The following is a 13,535-nucleotide window of genomic DNA, read 5'->3' on the forward strand; positions in this document are numbered from 1 at the left end:
AGAGATCTACTGATGCCACTTATCTATCCTAATTAAGATGGCCTGACTCACGTAGGTACAACTTCATCCACAAGTGAATTCTGGGCAGGTATACAGTCGGAACTAGATCATATGTCAATGTTTCACTGTCCCATAACTGTCCAAACATTGCATAAGACAGTTTAGAGTGCACATGATGACATCATGGGTACAAGGTGCCAGTGCCTGTTCAGGGGATTGCGGCCATAAGGTTTTCCGCTCCCATTACTGCTGTTTACACATTAAATCACTACTGCAAACCTACGTCATAGACATGGGGTCATCTAAAGCATTTAGACAACTCTGAGTAATGTTATCCGGCTAATATCCAATACAGACCATGTTATCACAGGCAGAGAAAATCTCTGGACTGTATCAAGACTGTATCACTCACCCTGTGTCATGAACTCTATGGCACACTCTCATAGTGTCCCACCTTTGTAAACCGTAGTTCTAATGAGTCAATTAGATGTGATGTGATCTAATCTGGCAACCCTATCTCTCACAACTACTTTATTATCACGATGACTTCATTTAACAAGCAAATAAAAAGGGGATGCAACAATAGGGAAAAAAACAAATAAGTACTTTATATGTGCCAGAACAGGATATGAAGAACAAAAATCAGATCATAAATGATAGAGAGTAAAACTGAGATAAACCACAATATCAGAGGACATGACTACAGTGAAAAGTGATTTCTTGTTCATTTTTGTAAGAAGCCTAGTAGCAAAATTTAAAACAATTTAAGGCCAAAATAAACTATGGCTGTTTATGCTTTATGTTGAAAACTGCTAACTCTTCACAGTGTGCCTCCCTTCCAGTAGCCCTGATGACATTATTAAAATAACCACACAGAATGGATCAACCTTCAGATACTAACCAGCGCAATCCTGGATACACATGACAATAAACCACTGAGAAGAATCAAATTCCAGGCTGAGGGCATACAGTACATACGAGCAGTTCACACTCAGTGTATAAACTGGGCTTTACGTCTACTCAGCTTTGAAGTGTTTTAGGGAATGACATGAATTTCTGTGAACAGGAAGCTTGAATATGAAAGGTTGTGAGAATGAGCTGTATGATGGACTGAGATTGGAGTTCATTCAGGCTGCGGAATGAGTCCAGGCCTTTATAAGTGTTTTATATATAGTGGCTAATGACACAGTGCAGGAGTGATGTATAGTATTATCCCTGCTGCAGCAGAGGTCATATCGCCCACCTCGGCCCGGGCGTGGTTCTTGCAGCGCGGCGAAAAGAGCCCGGTTACTCTGACCAAAATGACAGAGAAGATTTTATCTTTATATTTTGTCAGTGGTTTGAGGTTGGAAACTGAAAATGCTGAGAACGGCCCTTGACACTCATGAGGATTGCAGATTCTGCGTGATTACTTGTGTTGTTTAATGTTTCCCCCCCCATTTCATTTTAAGGAATGCCACAGTCCATGATCCACATGCCCTGTAACAGGAGGGGATTCAACACCATCACCTTTTTCAAGTTTTTTTCTTTCTTTTTTTATCATGTCCACATCATAAAATATATTGGCTCACCAGACATAAGCCCCTTTTCAGGTGTAGGCAATTTTCCAGAACTTTACCATTAAGGATTGATGTGTGAATGAGAGTCAAAGTTGGCATTTTGGAAATGTTTTCAGCAAATTTCTGCCTCAAGTTCCATTTGACTTTGGCGCAAAAAAAAGCTATAAAATATCCTGAATGAGCACATTAACATCAACATGTTTTGATTACATATACATCAAGCAGTGCTTTTTTTTTTACAACTGCTAAAATTAGAAAGTAAATGAAGCACATACTCCAAATAAATGATAGCCTTAATAACTACATAGAACACACTGTCACCCTCACATATCCATGCCATCTATTAATAAACAGTTACTGTAGTTTCTTATGTTCCTGTAGGTGTATGTGCACATTTACATAAGGCAGAACGCTAACTGATATGATTCAAATTTTCTTAATTTGTAGGCTACTTATCAAATAGTGGCTAGATTTCTAGCTAGTAAGCTAGATTTAAGGAAACATCATGTGAGAATGTTATCGAGCCGTGACATAGTCCATGGGCAATGTTCTGTGTTCCATGGGATTGAGCAATTATGTAATGTTGACTTAGTTTGAACCCTTTATTTTGATTTGTATGGACATAGCATTTTTAATTCATGAATAATGCCAATAGTGACAGTACCAAATGCAAAGCAAAATAGAGGGTTGACCAAACTGAAGTACATAAGCCGAACATTGAGAGCCTGTTGGGAGCTTTGGACTCCTCATCGTTTAGGACCCGCTACCACAGGGATGACTTCAGACCTTTTTCCACAGTACACTAAGAAAGTGTGAAGCCATCAATCTAGCAAATGTGGGATAAACAGATGCTTTCTTTACATTTTCCAGTTACATTAAGAAATGGTTTTCTAACGTATTGTATGGTACGACATATGGTTTTTGTGAGGTATTGATCTAGACAACTAGGACTAAACCGTTTTTCAGGTATTGTGATTTTTTGCACAATTGTAGAAGAAAAACTTGGTCTTAAAATGCACCACAAATGTAGATAATTGCTTGTTGATTCCAACTAGAACTGCAGAGGCAAACTGCCCTCTCTCCACTAGGGGTAGAGTTGGTTAATGTCACATAGACATTCTGCCAGTTAGTGTACTGATACATTAGTTCCTAATGCCACACGAGCTCACAGACTACCTACTAGAGTTTCTCCTCTATTGTGATCAGTAGCAGTGTGGACTGCAGGGTCCTCACTGACTTGCAGGGGAGCAGCAGTCGGAGGATTTGGCATGCTTCAGCTGCAGTGCTCCTAGTGTGTGGCCGTGGGTGGCACAGCAGTAAATCAAGGGTACAACTGGCGAATCCAAATTTGAGAGGAAAGGAAAAATAAAGAAATGTAAATAAAAGTGAAGCCAAAACGAGATGGAAGGATCATACAATAATGCATGACTTCATCAAATTTAGAAACAAATTCTGCAGTGGAGACAGAAAACATCTTTATCTGTTTTTGCGAGTCAGTAATTGGATGCATACAGTGGCTCCACCAAATATGTGGTTCATAGACCCTCACTCTCTACTGTTAAGATGAAATACACATCCACATATGCAAAACCATGCAAACTACACTGAACTTGCGGAAGCCACGTTGCGCAGATATGCAGAATGTGCAGCTGACTAAGCAACACAGGGACGCTGCAAAACAAACTGCTTTCCCCTTGAAAAACATGTTTCAGGCATATGTCATTTATAAATCCATGTGTTCCACACACACATACCTCATTGCACTGGACACACCAAATGTCCACCACCTTCTTCTCATTGCTCACATATGCCTTGCGCTGATTAATCTGGGTAAGTAAATCTGGGTTGTGACAGAAAATATGCAGTTATCAACACAAACATGCACATAGACACGCATAAAATAAAACAACTGGCTGCATTGGTAAATCAGAATGCGCCTTTCTTCAAAATGTGGTGCTTTCCTGCTCACTGGTGTGGCGTCTCCAGCTCTTCACATGGGCTGATGTGTTTCATTAGTCTTCAGACGGAACTGGGTCACAGTGGTTTGTAACATGCGGACCTCGTTAGGCTGGTGTTGTTATAATGTGGTGTGGAATGGGCTGTTATTTGATTTGAATACACCCGCTGGTTTCATTTACATGCTGGAGGTGAATGAAAGGAGTTAAAGTGGAGAGAAGATCTCAGAGCCATGTAAAGCCAAACCAGGATCACACTGGAGATGTTCAACACCCACGTGCAGAGTATTTTCTCTGGTGATGCTCTGCCAGGCCTGTACTACAGCCATCTTTAGCTCCTGCTTGTTTTGGGGGCTAGTTGCCTTGGGTTTTCTCTTCAACACATGAAACGCATGTTCAGTTGGATTCAGATCAGGTAAATGACCAGTCAAGCATTTTCCAATTTTTGGCTGTGCAAAACTCCATTGTTGCTTTAGCAGTATGTTGGGGATCATTGCCTTGCTGTGGGGTGAAGCACCATCCAATGAGTTTGGAGGCATTTGGTAAAACTTCGGCAGACAGGATGCTTCAGTACACTTCAGAATTCATTCTACTACTGCCATCATCAATGAAAACAAGAAAGCCATCACCTGTGGTAGCCATACTTGCCCAAACCATAATGTCCCCACCACCTTGTTTCACAGATGAGGGGGGTGCTTTGGATCTTGGGTAGTTCCTTTTTGCCTCCACTCTTTGCTCTCACCTAAAATCTGATAGAAGATTATTTTTTTACAGTATATGCACAATGATTTTTTCCAGAACTTTGCTGACTTAGGTCATTTTTAGCAAACTGTAAACTGGCTATCCTGTTTTTTTAAACTAGTGGTTTGCATCTTGCAATGTAGCTTCTGTAGTTCTGTTCATGAAGTATTCTGTGGACAGTAGTCATTGACACATCCATGCCTGCCTTCTGAAGAGTGTTTCTAATCTGTCAGACAGATGTTTGGGGATTTTACTTCATTATGGTGAGAATTAATCAAATCTAGAGGTCTTTCTTGGCCTTTTCCGACACTGAGCTCACCAGAGCTCTCAATGATATTCCGAACAGTTGATTTTGGTAAGCCTAAGGTTTCATCTATGTCCCTGACAATTTTTTTTTTCATATTTCTCAGCCTCATAATGGCTTCCTTGACTTTTATTGGCACAACTCTAGTCCTCTTGTTGACAAATTCCAATAACAGACTCCAAAGGCAATTAAAAGCCTAGAATCAATTTTCATATACTAAAAGCTCTCTTATTGCCTGCACTAAGACAGGAATTGAACACATCTGACTAATCAGAAACACGTGTGAAGCCATTTGTCCTAAACGTTACGCCCTGAAATGGGGGGACTATGTATAAAAATATGGGTGGCATGTCTGTCTCATAAATGGGGGAAATAAATGGGGAAATACACACTTCTGTAAAATGCATCTGCTTATACTTTTCCTTGCTACTTCTATGTCCAGACAAAAACTCCTGAATGCAATTTAATTTAACTACTGTATAATACCTATTTTCTAGTGAAATAAGAACTTAGTAGCCATTTCTAGATTAGACTTATTGGGAACAGAGCTGCTGATTTATTTTCCACTAAATATGTTTTTTTCCCTTGAAGAGCAGAGGGTCATAGTGAAACAGCACAAGAAAGAGGACACTGCAAATTCTTGTCCAGGCTTTTTCTCAAAATTTAGCAACCGGGCAGCCCGCCAAACAATCCCTCTAAATACAAACCATTGTTCTCAATATATCGCAAAATATCACTCAAAATAGATACATAACCATCACCGTAAATACTGTGAACACTTACAGTTAGTGTGAATACACTGAAATCACACGTGCACAAAACCACCAGTGTAAACACACACACACACACACAGATTACATTCTGATTACTGACATTTAATTTTCAAGCTTGCAAAACAATGGTATGTGCAAACTTGAAAAGTTTGGGTGTGCTGTTCTCACTGGCAATACTGTACCTGCACTGTACCTCCCCCAGCCCCAGGCACTTGGCTTGGCATGGTCTGACTGTATCACCAACCCAGATCTTATCATTCAACAGAAAAATATTGGCAGTAGAGTTGGCCAAGTTAAATAATCAAGTATTGGTACATGTTCCCTGAACACGAATCTGAATCCGTGTGCCAGGGTATGCGCATTTACAGCATCATCACATTAATTATTTTTATTATTAATTTTTTTGTGAAACAATACCATTTGCACATTGCATTTGTAGCTGCTCATGTGTTGCAAAATGCATTGATAAGCCTGTATGCCAGATTAATTCATCACAGCAGTTACAAAGACTCATTCTCTAGTTCAGCACCTTTGGAACAAAGTTGAAAATGAACTGGTTCATCTCATCACTGCTGAAAATGCATTCTAAGGTGAAACTATAACGTTTATAATGGGGAATGCCAAGTCATTTTGTAACACATCTACAAGGGTCTGAGAGTCACTCTAATGTAAACAACGTTATGTGTTATTTTGTAATGCGTTTTGGAGACTGCATTGTTCCATATCTATGAAGGTCTGCGATATGAATTTGAAAGATGTTTATAATGTCATGCTGAATCAAGCTGTAACACTGTCTATAAGGATTTGTGTGGTCATGCAATTCTGAAAACTACTATAAAGGTTCTATGTGCTGTCATTTTATGTATAATAAGTCTACAGGGACATCTATATAGCTCTATGGTGTCTATAGAGATATTTGACATTAAACTGAAAAATGTTTTTGATGTGATAGTCTTGCCTTCCGCCTAATACACCCAGTCGTCACAATTATATCATGACTGAGCCAACATCCTTTAAATATTAAAAGTAGAACATTAAAAGTCCATCTTCCATGGAGGCCTGTGACAGTTGAGGTAGAGTGACCTGGGTGAATTACGTAATCCATAAGCTTAAAGGCTGTTCTCGGCTTCATATCAGACACACATCTGGAGAGAGTAACCAACACACAAGGTCGATGCGGCTTGTCATGACCCTGAGGCACGAGTGAAGTCAATTAATTTCACATTGAGACCTGCTGCCCACACCAGACCGCTCCACAGTCGCTGCAGATGTTTTCAGACACCTCTGTGCTGGGGTTAACCGCAGGGCATCACGCTGTAAGCACCTTCCATTCTGGCTTCACCACAATTCGGGCAACGTGCTAAATGGGCTGTGTACGCCCTTAGCGCCAAAGAGACCCGTTCTTTCCACCCTCTGCCAGCGAGTACACGAGCACAGAACAGGATGAGTAAACGTGGGAGCGCTGTGAAGTGGAGCACTGGCACGCGGCCGTCGACGAGTAGGTAGGTATGTGGCACTGGCTTCCCGCCACCTCCCAGTCAGGTCAGTTAAATCAGCCCTGAGGCCCAACGTCAGCGGAGACGCCGCAGCCGTTCATCTCTGAGACCGGGGTCTGCCACCAACAGCACGTGTGCACTCTCTGTGGAGTAACACTGCAGCGGCTCCACCAAGAGCCAACAGGCCGGACAGCCATTTATACCGCAGTGGAGGAGGGGAGAATGGCAATTCTATATATTCTGCTTTAAAAACAGCAAATCTTGCAAAGGTGTCAAAAAACAAAAATAAACACAAAAAAACAGGAACTGCAGAATTGTGTAATTCAGGAGAAAACATTTGCTCTTTGTATTGCCACACAGCTTTTTTATTCCTAAAATAAGGGAAGATAGTCCATCCTACTTTTGCATTTAAAAAAAAACTTCATTCAGACAGAGAAGAAGGGAATTCATGTACGGCTTGATAGTCAGCTGCCCTCAGCACCACACAACACATCTTCCTTAAAAGACATCTTTGTTTTCTTTTAAAAAATAATGAACAACAAAAGGGAAATCCAGGCACCAGTGGATCTTGGCAAGATTAATGAGTGAGAACAAGCTACACAGAGCCCCTATGGCTGTTCACTTGGCTGCCAGATAACGAGCCACCTTTTACTGCTTTGGCCTGAAAATTATTTGACAATTGACTGTTGAACCTTTCAATAAAATAAACTGTTACACTTCAGTGTTAAAGAACTGCTTTTGAACCTTAGCTGTTGGCTTAGCCAAAGTTGGGCTCGTTTCCTGCAGTTTATATTTTTTCCCCCCTGCAGTTTATATAATTTATATAAGGACATACTGGGACTTAGGTTGTTTTTCATTACAACTGTTTTTCATTACAACCTTTTAGTAGAATACAGGTGTATGGCATATGGCCCTCATTAGCTCTGCACGAGTTTGTGTGTACATGTGTGTGTGTCTCCGTGTGTGTGTGTGCATGAGTATAAATGAACCTCCACGTGTCTGAGGGATTGTATGAGTTAACATGAGTGAGTGAATCAGTGTGTTTGTGTGTGTGTGTGTGTGTGTTTGTGTGTGTGTACTGTGTGTGTTGTGTGTGTGTGTGTGTTTGTGTGTGTGGGTGTTGTGTGTGTGTGTGTGTGTGTGTGTGTGTGTGTGTGTGTGTGTGTGTGTGTGTGTGTGTGTGTGTGTGCATGAGTATAAATGTGAATCAGCATTAAAGGAATCAAGTGGAAAGTTCCAGTGTACCACTGCAAGGTCCATTTATTTCATGAAAAAACCGATCCTCTTCAATTAAGTACAGCAAAGTTAAATACAAACAACAAGATGAGAGGGCACCATCACATTCAACCAGAGTAGGAGATAAAGAGCAAAGGACATGTCATCCTACAGAGCTCACAGAGCATGCCCTTTAGTGTTCTACACCATTTTTCCATAACCAGCCACACTTGGGCAGAGCTGGACAAGACAGCGCAATGAGTCCACTAACACAAAAAAATCCCTAATTGAAAACAGTTTGTGTGTTATCTCTGGTCAGAGTGAGCTGGAAAAATTAGGTTCTGCCTGGATGCGATGAGCTCCAAGTGATTCTGCAGAGGAAAAAAAAAAGATGTTCATGTTCACACAGATGAACTGCTTCCAAAGATAAATGCCAAAATAAGTATACGGTGAGCTGGGGAGAGACAGCCCCTCCTGCACCCGTACTCTTTCAACACATATACTGCAAATTCATCAATGCTTTTCCTGCACTGTTTTACGATTTGGGCTTTAAAAATGACACACAAAATTCAGGATTAAATGTGATGACTCATAAACAGTAAAGTAAAACTAGAACAACATCTTTTAATATCCACATAAGGAAAGATAGGTAGGACAGGTATATATAGATGGACTGACAGAGGTCGATAAGTAAGACAGATAAATAGATGCACAGGTAGATGGCAAGGTTGGACAGCCATATTAATTTGTCAATATTAACTTGGGAACACTAACTGGATGACAAAGTGGACATGCAAACCCACCTGTACTTCAGTAGTTGATCATCCGCTTAACAGCATCAAAGCACTTCCACTTGTCAGGGATGTAGAAGGGCTCGAAGATGTGGGGGAACGGTGTGTCGTACCCGCAAACCCTTGCAATGGGTGCCTCCAGATTCAAGAAGCATTCCTCCTGCAGAAACAGACATGGCATAATCAGCAAAGCGACATCATTGGTGTGACATCACACATTTATCAAGTCGCTTTGTTTCCATTTTGCATAACTGCTTAAAACATGGAACCTTGAAAAATATACCCAGCATTACTAGAAGTGATTACATATATACTTTGATATTTTAAGACATTTATGAGGTTGTAATCTACCATTAGAGAATTCTAATAAAATAAGTGATCATAAACCCTCATGATGCAGGACTACATCCGAGTTGGCACTTGTCAGGAAATGGCTACAGAAATTTTTAGCACTGCATTTTGTCTAGTACAGTCAGAATTCAAGGTTTAAGTAAGCAGACTGGTAAGTATACAAGTAAAGGTGAAATTTAAGTCTTATCAACTCCATTATTTAAACTGCACATATTTTAAATGAGCCTTTTAAGTATAGATTTGATGAGTTTCCCACGTTGTGACTAATTTACTTGGACTTCCTTACTTTGCTGCACACAGAGCTGTCTAAGATAACTGGATAAATCTACTGACTTAAAATTTTGTGTAAAATCCCAAAATTACATAATATACATGAGAAACAATCCACACACTATGATAGATTAGTCACCCGGGCAACCCCATCTCACTTCACTGGTATCATGCATCTGACTTAAACATATCTGACTATGGACTACATCATAAGCACTGCTTTCTGCCAATGATGAAATATGGTGACAAATTGTCTGCACAGAGCACTCTGGGAAATACAGAATCAAGCGGCAACAGTCTCCTTTGAAACGGCCTCCTTCAATAGACAACTCCACATTATGAATATTCACGACGAAAAAAAAGATGTCTGGTTGAGAGGAGAGCAGAACAAAGGCAATTATCCTGTGTGTATCAATCAATCAGAAAGGCAGCATGGTGAAATGCCATCTGGCAAACATTACTGGCGAGGATAAATACACGACTTCATCGCTCATGTGAACTGAATCAAATGGATAGAACAGCCAGAATTCACAGGGAAGTTTGGCGCACTTGCTCCCTGGTTGCCAGGGGTGCGTTCCGCCAGTTGTAAAGGCGCTGACACTGTTGACCCTTCTCTCGCTCCAGCGCACGCCTGTCTCCAGGGTGATGTATCTGAGAGGAGCACTGCACATACACACACACACACACACGGCATGCACACGCCAGATTAGAGAAGAACAGGCTCTGTGCCGGAAAGCTGTTCCTCTGCGGCATGCACAGCTGGTGGCTGACCTGGGTTCGACAGGTCAGTGAAACAGTTGCTTCTCGGGCCCCTAATCTGTTCTTTAATTCTGTCCACGGTAATGCATCGACACAAAACAGCCTGACTCAGAGCTACACAAGCAATGCATATCAGTCTATGCCTCCATTAACATTCACACAGAGATACTGTGCATGCAGACATGCACACGGGACAAGAACGTGCAGACGCCCACACATGTAGACACATGCCATGTGCGTGTATACTGAAGCGGTTGCATTGGTCACATGCATGCACACACCCTCGCACACAAAACACACACAAATGGGTGTACACACAATTTGATACATACACACATGCACACTTCCATGCCCACGGTAACTCAGATACACAAATATGCATACACAATAGGGCTGGGCAATGTACCACAATGATAATTATTGGATGCTATAATGTTTAGTCGCCAGTGGAATATTGCCTTTCTTTTTATATTTTTTTCCTTTATTTATACCTGATGCGATAGTAAACATCTATAAAATCAAAAATGAAAATGAAAAATCATTACTGTTATTTCTTGGGTATTGATAAGATCGCCAATCAGCAGCGAGCCCTTGCAGCTTCCATGTGTTTGACAAAAACACATCCCATGATCACATGGAAGCTGTATGTCCTTGACACCCAACAGATCACAGTGGTTTCATCCCCCCCCTTGGGAAGTTCACTCTCACAGGTGGGACAATTAAAGAAATAATATGGAGAAAGGCAATACACAAATTTGTGCCGATGATCATTATAACATTTAATAATTATCAATACATTACATCGCCCAGCCCTATACACACTTCTAAACAGATCAGTTGAGTTGACTTGAGACAGCCAGCAGAACACTACTGCACAGAATCCACGCAAATGACTGGACGAGATCCAGCAATAACAGGCAGCGTGCTGGATGAACTGGAGCAGTCCATTTCCATCTCCTTCTTACAGCCTCCGTTTCAGCTGAACAGGCACCACGTAGCAGGACTGTGTCACATATTTTTTTTCCCCCACGTTCCTTTTGGCGAGTTTGAGAGGCAGGGCAGGGTAGGCCAGGCGTGTGCGGGCGGTTTCCGCACCGCCGTGCTGCACACGCATGTCAGACAGCGGCTCCAGCGGCTCGGGAAGCATGCGAGCGTTTAATGCTCCGTCTGCCCTTTAATGTGGACCAATCGAGTTCCAACGGCTGGTGACCTAACCCCCGTCCCGACCCCCCCCATTTCTGCACTGGTCCCCCACCTGTACCATCCAACCTGCCACCCTCTCAAGAGAAAAATGCTAAATGAGGCAGATGGATCCCCTTTGAAATCTCTGCCGGTATCACAGAACTAGGCATGCAAAAAGACGTGCCTTGAAGGCTTTCTTTCGTTTAGGGTGGGGGGTTAGGCTATGGTGAAACACGCCTGAACACGCTCGATTTGGGCCATGTACAGTGAAGGTAAAAAAGTGGGTGTAGAGCAACAAAATTAGGACCAAAGCCTTGGACCCACAGACGACAGATTGATGAGGAGTGCTTTTAATTTTGGGATATAGTAATCCTTTATTCGAGCCAGAGTCTAAAATGTATAATTATGTCATTATGATGACTACAGCTTCTTTACGGTAAAGAAAAACTATTTTAAAAATGGAATTCCAGTACCAGTGATGTACAAATGAATTCCAATAATAGCATTCAGACAGTTTCTAGTTGCAGTAGTAAACCCTGCTATGTTCTACTTATGCTTTGCAATAACATAGACTGTCTGACCAGTACATGCCCCTCCACATCAAAAGAAAGTTGTTGTATGATCTGTTAGTTTTCAAAAAAAATGATTTCATTTACCCCATATTTATAATGAATAATATCACAATCACAGTTAGCTGCATATTTGCTTTAATAGATAGTTAGGATTTCCCCTGATAGAAAGACAGCTTTCCTTATATAAAGCCTTGAAAAGGATTTTCTGTACAAAAATATAAGTGAGTTGCTTAGAATGACAGAAGGTGATCATTCCTGCCAACATGTTTCCAGCAGCAAAGAGAAGGAAATAAAAAAGCTACTTCGCCAGTGCCATTGTTTTCACTTATTTTTAGGGAAAGGAAGAAAGAAAAAATGTGCGCTAAAATGTTCCATTGGACAACCATTATGGAATGTTTGCCACAATACTGTTCTGGGGTGGGGGTGGAGGGGGGCATGGTGAGAACCAGGAACTTCAAAAGGCAGCATATGAGTAACTACTTGGGGTAATGTACTGTGGAATCATTTGTCTGGGGAATTTTTAAAAGAACCATTGACAATAAATTGAAAAATGTTGAGTGTATCAAGGTGATATACACAACGGCTATGATCTCACTTGTTAGGAATTGCTGGGAGATGCAACTGATGCACAATGTGAGTTTCTAGATTTGCAGGAAGAAGTACTGTGGCTCCCCAAGTCTCTCCCCCCCGGATGTGGCTATGAGGTCTGAGCCACATGACACTTCAAATATACAGTATATCAAAGCAACTGTCATGTTCCCACCACAGCTTAATAATTCCTCCCTCTCCAGCATCTACCGACGTTTCCCGCTTTCTCTCTTTGGGGTGCTATCCCCTTCTGCCAAATGACTGGAACACCATGTGGTAGAAACGTTGTTTTTCACTGAAGGTTGGCCGTCCCCTTCATGCATGGCTGGCTCATGGAACCCTGGAATTAAAATGTGCGGCTTAGGCTGTAAGCACTTGTGTGGAACGCACCACCAGATTCAGCAGTTCAATGTGTGTGTGCATGAAACAACTGCATCAAAAGTGTAAGGGGTTAAACTGAAGCGCGTGTGCAACTGTAGAAAAATTGTGAGGGGGTGAATTGAGGCTACAGTTATACTGCCTGCTCTTGGCATTATTGCAGGTGCACACACATACCTGCATGAAGATAGCCAGGGTTGGGGGGGGGGGGATTCAGACCTAAACCAGAGAGCGTCTTGAAATAAAGCCAAAACTTCAACACAGAGAGTGGGATTCCATCTACATGTTTCACCAACTATGTCAGAAATACAATAAAATCCCTCTGATGCATTAATAGTTGAGTCTTTTTGCAGAATAAGAACTCATGTCAGGGCATGAGCACTAGTGAGTGATGTACTATCACACCACAGGAGTATGAGGGGGGGATTTTAAGGACAACACTAGGTGAGAAATCTCAGAATTTTTACTTTTTTCTTAAATATGTTTTTTTGTTTTTAAATAAAGTGTGTCTGCAATCCAGTAAAAATAAAAAACAGACAGAAAATAAACAGGTAAACATGGCACTTTCTTATGAGAGAGAACTCCAGGACACAATGTGTAT

The 13,535-nt window shown here is 41.4% G+C and overlaps 1 protein-coding gene across 1 annotated transcript in view; it reads right to left on the reverse strand.

The window, feature by feature from the left end:
- Nucleotides 1–8,062: 8,062 nt before the first annotated feature.
- The window catches only part of bckdhb (branched chain keto acid dehydrogenase E1 subunit beta), a 57,111-nt gene continuing 51,638 nt past the window's right edge, over nt 8,063–13,535 (reverse strand). Inside the window, exons 10-11 of the mRNA XM_064342473.1 lie at nt 8,847–8,994; nt 8,063–8,414 (exon numbers count right to left, since the gene is read on the reverse strand). Of these exons, the coding sequence (XP_064198543.1) occupies nt 8,854–8,994 (141 nt within the window). The 3' untranslated portion in view covers nt 8,063–8,414; nt 8,847–8,853. The remainder of the gene's footprint in view (nt 8,415–8,846; nt 8,995–13,535) is intronic.

Source organism: Anguilla rostrata, chromosome 1, assembly GCF_018555375.3.
Source record: "Anguilla rostrata isolate EN2019 chromosome 1, ASM1855537v3, whole genome shotgun sequence".
In the NCBI taxonomy this organism is placed as follows: Eukaryota; Metazoa; Chordata; class Actinopteri; order Anguilliformes; family Anguillidae; genus Anguilla; species Anguilla rostrata.